Here is an 8594-nt window from a genome sequence, read left to right on the forward strand (position 1 = left end):
GAGGATATAGTATCCGAGGTGGTTTAAAATACAAATCTGTGATCCACAATAGAAAAAGGAGAAAGTGTGGAATCCAATGAACCCTTGTACCTAAGTTACGGTCAGAGCGAAAAAAAGATACGTCCTGCACTGCACTGTAGTCCTTCACTCTCACTTTCCTCATCCACAAATCTTTCATCCTGGCTCAAATTAATGAGGTAATCGTCGCTTTCTAGGTCCGAATCTCTCTCGCTGCATTGTAAACAATGGGAAAATGTGAGGAGTCCTTCCTCCGGTGACGTCACGCTACTTCCGGTATAGGCAAGGCTTTTTTTTATCAGCGACCAAAAGTTGCGACCTTTATCGTCGTTGTTCTCTACTAAATCCTTTCAGCAAAAATATGGCAATATCGCGAAATGATCAAGCATGACACATAGAATGGATCTGCTATCCCCTTTAAATAAATAAAAAATCATTTCAGTCGGCCTTTAAGCCTCTTATGTACTCAGATCTTAGCTCGGTCGACCACCACCGGGAAGAAGTCACTATAAAGAAGGCGATTCAATCTTGTCCGGGCTTTTTGGAATGTAGCAACAAAAACCAAGATCCAACTGTACATCGTATCACCACAATCTGGTGGAACCTTGCCTTGAGTTCCATGTGTGCCAAACAAAACCAGGCGTTCAATGCCAGATAAGTTGCCAAGTCATTGACACTGAGAGGTTGTTGACCCTTTTTTGTCCAGCAATATAACACGACATCCCTAAACCCAGCCTAACGTGGCACTGAACTGACGAATCGGACGCGTGGTGAGCACGGTCAGCCCTACGCCAGCCTCCGCCCACACTTCCCAGTAGGCACTGCCCTCTCCTCGCAGACCTGAATGCTGACTTCAGCCAATTCCACCCTGGCACGAGTCTGCAGAAAGGTGTTCATCCAGTCAGCGCCGTCTCCCTTCACGTCACACTAATCTGCAATAACAAGCTCCATTAGGAAGCTTGCCTTGTTAGATCCAAACATAAAGTGCGAGGAGATGAAAGTCCTGAAATAATCGACAACAATTAGAGCGCCACGTAACGGGCGAACGCTCAATCGTCTCCGTCATTAACAAGTCTTTAACAACCTTTCAAGTCCCGAACCCTGGCGGGATTTCACTTTTCCGCTTGGCTGTCAAGTCCTTTGCGGTTGATCATCTGTTTTAATAAAAAAGCCACTCGCGCGGAGTGCGTATTCCGAGTCAACATGGAGAAATAGAGCAGCCCGAGAGCTTCGAACGGAATATTCAGTATGCTGGAACGGTGACTGAGTGGCTCGTTTTGTGTCCTTATCTCTTGGCAGAGCAACGGCGAGGCGCTTGCTGCCACATGGCACTCAGACGCGTACACACGGGCGTTTGTGAGTCATTGTTCACGAGCGCGGCTTCAGACAACAACGAAAAGTTATCTGACGGTTTGTTCAGTAAAGACACCAAAAATAGATCGCAACATTTGGGGTAGTTGAAGCCTCCGTGCCGTCCAATTTACAGTCGCACATGTTTTCCACTGGTACCATGAAAAAGGTGCACTTTTGGATGTACACGAGTGAACTCCGGCTTATTAGTGATTCCCAGAGCCCAAAAAAAGTTTGCGGGCTATAGAGCGTTTTCTATTCAGGCTCCAGTACTATGGAATGCCCTCCTGGTAACAGTTAGAGATGCTACCTCAGTAGAAGCATTTAAGTCCCATCTTAAAACTCATTTGTATAATCTAGCCTTTAAATAGACCCCCCTTTTTAGACCAGTTGATCTGCCGTTTCTTTTCTTTTCTCCTCTGCCCCCCTCTCCCTTGTGGAAGGGGGGGTACACAGGTCCAGTAGCCTTGGATGAAGTGCTAGCTGTCCAGAGTCGGGACCCATGGTGGACCACTCGCCTGTGCATCGGTTGGGGACATCTCTGCGCTGCTGACCCGTCTCTGCTCGGGATGGTCTCCTGCTGGCCCCACTATGGACTGGACTCTCACTATTATGTTAGATCCACTATGGACTGGACTCCCACTATTATGTTAGATCCACTATGGACTGGACTCACACTATTATTTTGCCGTTAGGGGTGCATGTCTGATGCAAGGGCTGTTTAACACCTTTCTTACGTCACGACTCTGGAGACCGATGAGCGTTGTCAGCAGGTTTAATGACATTCAAAAGGGTGAAACTAAAAAGACAAACAATACAGTCAATATATAAATATGTTATGCAAATGTATTCATATATATGCTGTAATGCTACCTTACAAGACATGAGAAGGTAAACAAAGTGAAATTGTACTACGACGCCATCTTAGATGACATCGCAAATTATTGCTAATGAGTATGGCAAAGATCATACATCAAAAATCATAAATTTAGCTCGAAATATTTTAGACAAAAACCAAGTTTCAAAGTTCAACTTATGATACATACCGGCGATGCAACCTTAAACAAAGGATATATGCAGTTTTTCTTCGAAAATAACCACCATAAAGTACGTGCTGGAACCGGAGATTTCTCTGCTTGGCTTATGTAACTTCCGGTCAATAAAGTTTGATTCAAAATACACACTTCTCAAAGATGTATTAACTGCCATGACCACATGATGGCGACAAATACACATGTAATAATATTAATTACATAACAAGCTTATTTAAGCACAACACATTTCAACAACAAGAGTTTACAACTTTTAGTTGTAACAGAACACTCCCCGCTTGGCGTGGATAAACGCCACAAAAATAACTGGAAAAAACAAACAAATACCTCTCATTAAATAATCAAAGGTACAATTTCTGAGATGGGTCTGGTCAATACCTTTGTATCATCTGACCTGACTACCCTTAGCTCTACTGAACGGACTTTGCCATCTTTACTTGGGAACACCTGAGTTACACGTGCAAGAGGCCATTCATTTCGGGGAATTTGGCTGTCTTTGAGTATAACGACCGTACCTACGCTCACGTTAAGTTGACTGGAATGCCACTTGCGACGTGGTTGGAGAGTGGGAAGGAACTCCTTCTTCCACCTGTCCCAGAAGGTGTTTGACAGGTGCTGGACTTGGCGCCACTGATGTTTGTAGAGGTCTGACGCTGTAAAGTTGCCAACTGGAGCCTTAAGAGGGGTTACCTTTTGGGTTTGGTTTGACTCGTCTACAGTGAGTCCTGTCTCACAGTAGTGCCAACCACGGCAGTGATTGATTTTGCTTGGCAGTGATTTGAAGTTATGTATGACGTGTAGTAGTCTCGAAACAGCACGCTTGAGAGACTTCCATGTCGAAAACTTGTTGAATCTGTCAGAGCCAAGTTGTTTGGTTGAGATTGTGGTTTTGAGTGTAGACACCTGTGGTCTGACATCAGAGTCTGTGCAAGGTTCAACAAGTTCAAAAGAGTCATTTGAGGGACTTTGATCTTGGAGCATGAAGTCAGGGCCAGTGAGCCAGTTACTAAGAGGTAGCTGGTAAGCAGGAACAGAACGTGTGGCGTGATCTGCTGGGTTCTGGCTGCTCGGTACGTAATGCCATTGGCTTGGTTGAGAAGATTTGCGGATTCTCGTAACACGGTTAGCCACGTAGACATAAAATCTTCTTGTCTCGTTGTGGATATAACCTAGAACTACTTTACTGTCTGTATAGAATGCAGTGTAGTCTATTTCAAAGCCTAATTCGTCAGTGAGAAGATCTGCAAGCTCGACTGCTAACACAGCAGCACTAAGCTCTAATCTTGGTATGGTCTGATCTGGGCGTGGTGCTAACTTTGCCTTACCTAAAACAAAGCCTACTTCACAGTTCCTAGCTGCATCTGTTACTCTTAAATAGGCCACTGCAGCTATAGCCTTAGTAGATGCGTCCGAAAATACCAACAACTCTTTTTTTGTAGTTGTTGAGGGAGAAATTTCTGTGTATGCTCTGGGAATGGTCAAGTTGGACAGTTCTTTAAGTGAGTCTTTCCACAGGGTCCAGGACTCTTCCATTTCTGAGGGCAATGGTGCATCCCAGTCTCCATTCTCTGCCATAAGTTCACGCAGAATGGACTTTCCCTGCATTGTTACTGGTGCTACAAAGCCTAATGGATCATAAAGGATGTTTATTGTTGATAAAACACCTCGTCTAGTAAAGGGCTTTGTCTCGTCTGACACTCTAAAGGTGAAGCAGTCTTTCTTTAGGTCCCAAAGGAGACCCAGGCTACGTTGCATGGGGACTGAATCAGCTTCAAAGTCCAAGTCCTTTAGGTCTTTGGCATGATCTTGTGAAGGGAATGCTTCGAGTACCTCTTTTCTGTTAGCTGCTATTTTATGCAGTCTTAGATTTGAGTTTGCAAGTGTGTCACGGGTTCTTTGTAATAAGGACACAGCCATTTCAACAGTGGGGAGGGATTTGAGTCCGTCGTCTACGTAGAAGTCGTGTGTGACAAACTGCTTGACATCTGGATCACAATCTGGCTGGTTGCGTAGAACAGACTGATGTAAGCCGTATATGGCCACTGCTGGTGATGGGCTATTCCCAAAGACGTGGACTGTCATCCTATACTCTACAATGTCTTTGGAAATGTCATTGTCACGAAACCACAAAAAACGCAAGTAATTTCTGTCTTGCTCTCGAACATTGAAACAGTAAAACATCTGTTCAATGTCGGCTGTGAAGGCAACAGCTTCCTTTCTGAAGCGTATTAGGACACCTAACAGTGAGTTGTTAAGATCTGGTCCTGTCAACAACACATCATTTAGTGACACATTCTTGTACTTCGCGCTGCTGTCAAAGACGACCCTAATCTGTTTGGGCTTGCGAGGGTGGTAGACACCGAATTGTGGCAAATACCAACATTCCTCTTCGTCTTTCAGTGGAGGGGCAAGCTCTGCATGTTTGTTTTCAAATATTTTGTCCATAAACGTGATGAAATGTTCCTTCATTTCTTCTTTCCTTTCAAAGCTACGAACAAGAGACATTAAGCGGCTCAGGGCATGCGGTCTGTTGTTAGGGAGTTTTTGACGTGGCGACTTGAATGGTAATGGAGCTGTCCAGCTCTTGTCTGTGTCCTTTTGTAGTCCTTCTTCCATTATTTTCAAGAAGGCTTTGTCCTGAATGGAGGGTGCGATGTAATTGTCATGTCTGGTTTGTTTGAACACATTACATCCTAAATGATCAGGTTCACAAGCGCTATCCACAAGTTGAGTGCTGAAGCTGAATGGAACTTGTATCTCACAATGTCTCTCTATTACATTAAATACATTGGGGCATGGCTCAAACATTGTAGGACGCCCCTTCTCAGTTGTATTTGTGAACAGCGTCTTCACAGCGAGAGTTTTGTGGACATCACCTAAACACACGTTTCCTACTATGACCCACCCGAGGTCCAATTTTTGTGCATAGGGTGCATTGTTAGGGCCACTTATCTGTTTACGGACTTTGTGAACTCTAATAGCATCCCGTCCGAGAAGCATGAGTATGGGGGCATTAGAGTCCAGGTCAGGGATAAGGTGAGCTACTGACTTTAGATGACTGTGTTGCATAGCTGCACTGGGTGTGGGAATTTCATCTCTATCGTTTGGGATATTTCTACATTCAATGAGGCTAGGCAATGGGATGTGGACTGAACCATCTATGGCTGCCACTACATATCCTGTAGCTCTCCTGCCCATTGCTTCTTTAGTACCAGCACATGTCCTTAGTGAATAAGGGGAACTAGGGCCACGGTCATTGAACAATTCAAAGAACTCAGGACATACTAACGACCTGTTGCTTTGTTCATCATGGATGGCATAGAGCCTTACTGCTTGTTCAGGATGGCCTGCTGGGTACACTTTAACAAGACTAATTTTAGAGCAGGATCTGCCTGCTTCGTTCACGCCACAAACCTGTGTGCACTTGGACGTGATCTCCTCCGACTTAGCGGAGTCACTCTCCCCGCCATACTCTGCTGCAGGTTCAGTTACTCTAAGCCAGGGTGCTGGTCCTGGGTGAAGAGCAGTGCAGTGTTTTTCATCAAGACACTCAGAGCACTGTATCTTGACCATACAGTTTTTTGCAATGTGTGTAGATGAAGAACAGCATTTGAAGCAAATGTGGTTTTCTTTTAAGAATGCTTTTCGATCATCGAGTGTTTTCATTCGAAATGATCTGCACTTCAAGAGGGGATGAGGTTTCATGTGAATTGGGCAAAGCTTGTCGCTGTCTACAGCTTTGTTTGCCGTTCTTTGTGTATCTAAATTGTAACGGGAGACAACATCAGTTTTGTGTACTGAAATTTCTTTTTGTTTATATGCTCTCCATGGCAGTTTGTCGAGTTTGTGTACGTCAGGGAACGATGTAAAGTTAAAACTGGGGTCATTTCTTGAGTTAGCTTCCTGCGTTACAAAGTCTACAAAAACATTGAATGGTGGGAAGGGGACACGTTGTGTGCGTTTGTATTTAGCTCCTACTGTGATCCACCTTTCTTGCAAATTGAAGGGAAGTTTCTGCACAATTGGATTTAATCCTCTTGCGGTATCCAAAAACGCAAGACCAGGAAGGTCTCCTTCAGCTTTAGCACTCTGCATTTCCATGAGCAGGTCACTAAACTTCCTTAGTTTTGTGTAGTCTTTGGATGTGATTTTGGGGAACATATCAGTTCTTTTGAAGAGTGTATCCTCAATCACTTCAGCTGAGCCATAACATTGCTCAAGTCTGTCCCACATCATATTGAGACCTTTGGTTGGGTTGTTAATGTGTATGGCTCTAATTTGTTCTACGTGTTCAGAGGATTCTTTGCCAAGCCACTTTAACATCAAGTCCATCTCTTCACTTGTTGTTAGTTCTAATCCATTTATTGCATTTTTAAAGGAACGTTTCCAAGCTCTGAAATTTTGAGGCTTGTCGTTAAATTGCAGTAGTCCTGTTGCTACTATTTCCCGGCGAGCAAAGTATCTAATAAAGTCACTCACATTAGAGTTTTTAGGCTCTTGGCATGAAGGCCGGACATCATGGAAGTTGGATGCTGATACCTGAGTTGACCAACTTGCACTGTCATTGTTTTGGATGTGAGGAGAGGAGGAAATGACTGAGGGGTTTTGGAAGTTTTTATGATAATTAGGGGGGCCAAAGGGCATTTGTTTAGAGTCACTTTGTTTTGTTGGTTGAAGTAATTGATTGCTACTGAGCTTTGACTTGCTCTGAGGAGCATTTTCACATTGTGATGGCTGTGTAACAACATATTTTCCCTCTTTTACAAATTCAGCTTGGCTGAGGACATATTGCTTTGTACGTTCAGATGTTGCAAAAGAACAAGGATTGCTGCGTGCTTCTACCTGTGTGACTACATCTGTTTCTAATGCCTCTGCTTCAGCAATAGCAGATGCAACATCTTTTTCATGTTGAAGAAATTCAATAGATGCCTCTATTTTAGCTTTTTCTACTTTTAAGTCCATTTCTTTTGCTGCAAAACCGAGGCGGGCTTTGGCTGCCTCAGCTTTTGCTCTTGCCCTAGCTGCTGCGGAACCTGTGGAGGAGTTCGTCGAAGCCTCGGACCGGGTCTTTAAAGATGGCGCCTTGCTGGACATGGTGGGGTGGACTAGATGATGACTGCTGAATCACTGCTGTATGCCGTTTGCGTTGTAGCGTTGTGGCGTAGTAGTGGTCAGCTTCACTCTAGCGTGCGACGACTGCGTTACCTCTGTCTGTTTGGATGCCGCCGTTTCACTGTGCCGTTAGGGGTGCATGTCTGATGCAAGGGCTGTTTAACACCTTTCTTACGTCACGACTCTGGAGACCGATGAGCGTTGTCAGCAGGTTTAATGACATTCAAAAGGGTGAAACTAAAAAGACAAACAATACAGTCAATATATAAATATGTTATGCAAATGTATTCATATATATGCTGTAATGCTACCTTACAAGACATGAGAAGGTAAACAAAGTGAAATTGTACTACGACGCCATCTTAGATGACATCGCAAATTATTGCTAATGAGTATGGCAAAGATCATACATCAAAAATCATAAATTTAGCTCGAAATATTTTAGACAAAAACCAAGTTTCAAAGTTCAACTTATGATACATACCGGCGATGCAACCTTAAACAAAGGATATATGCAGTTTTTCTTCGAAAATAACCACCATAAAGTACGTGCTGGAACCGGAGATTTCTCTGCTTGGCTTATGTAACTTCCGGTCAATAAAGTTTGATTCAAAATACACACTTCTCAAAGATGTATTAACTGCCATGACCACATGATGGCGACAAATACACATGTAATAATATTAATTACATAACAAGCTTATTTAAGCACAACACATTTCAACAACAAGAGTTTACAACTTTTAGTTGTAACAGAACAATTATGTTAGATCCACTATGGCCTGGACTCTCACTATTATGTTAGATCCACTATGGACTGGACTCTCACACTATTAGGTTAGATCCACTATGGACTGGACTCTCACTAATATGTTAAATCCACTATGGACTGGACTCTCACACTATTATGTTAGATCCATTATGGACTGGACTCTCACTATTATGTTAGATCCACTATGGACTGGACTCCCACTATTATGTTAGATCCACTATGGACTGGACTCTCACTATTATGTTAGATCCACTATGGACTGCACTCTCACTATTATGTTAGATCCCCTA

At 43.5% G+C, this 8594-nt stretch overlaps 1 protein-coding gene and 1 long non-coding RNA gene across 2 annotated transcripts; both read right to left on the reverse strand.

Annotated features, from left to right (window-relative positions):
• Positions 1-2125: 2125 nt before the first annotated feature.
• Positions 2126-4925, reverse strand: LOC133630326 (uncharacterized). The gene is made up of 2 exons (XM_062021889.1): positions 2936-4925; positions 2126-2167 (listed from the first exon to the last, which is right to left on the reverse strand). The coding sequence occupies exons 1-2, from the start codon at positions 4923-4925 to the stop codon at positions 2154-2156; spliced, it is 2004 nt and encodes a 667-aa protein (XP_061877873.1). The 3' UTR covers positions 2126-2153.
• Positions 4926-7727: 2802 nt separating this feature from the next.
• LOC133630495 (uncharacterized) lies at positions 7728-8285 on the reverse strand. Its single transcript, XR_009821262.1, has 2 exons — positions 8017-8285; positions 7728-7769 (listed from the first exon to the last, which is right to left on the reverse strand). It is a non-coding gene; the product is annotated as an uncharacterized LOC133630495 (long non-coding RNA).
• Positions 8286-8594: the final 309 nt, after the last annotated feature.

This window comes from Entelurus aequoreus, linkage group LG15, assembly GCF_033978785.1.
Source record: "Entelurus aequoreus isolate RoL-2023_Sb linkage group LG15, RoL_Eaeq_v1.1, whole genome shotgun sequence".
Taxonomy (NCBI): domain Eukaryota; kingdom Metazoa; phylum Chordata; class Actinopteri; order Syngnathiformes; family Syngnathidae; genus Entelurus; species Entelurus aequoreus.

Bases quoted from the DNA above. Each gene is read 5' to 3' on its own strand.
- LOC133630326 (XM_062021889.1), bottom strand. From the start codon at position 4,925: ATGTCTCTTGTTCGTAGCTTTGAAAGGAAAGAAGAAATGAAGGAACAT.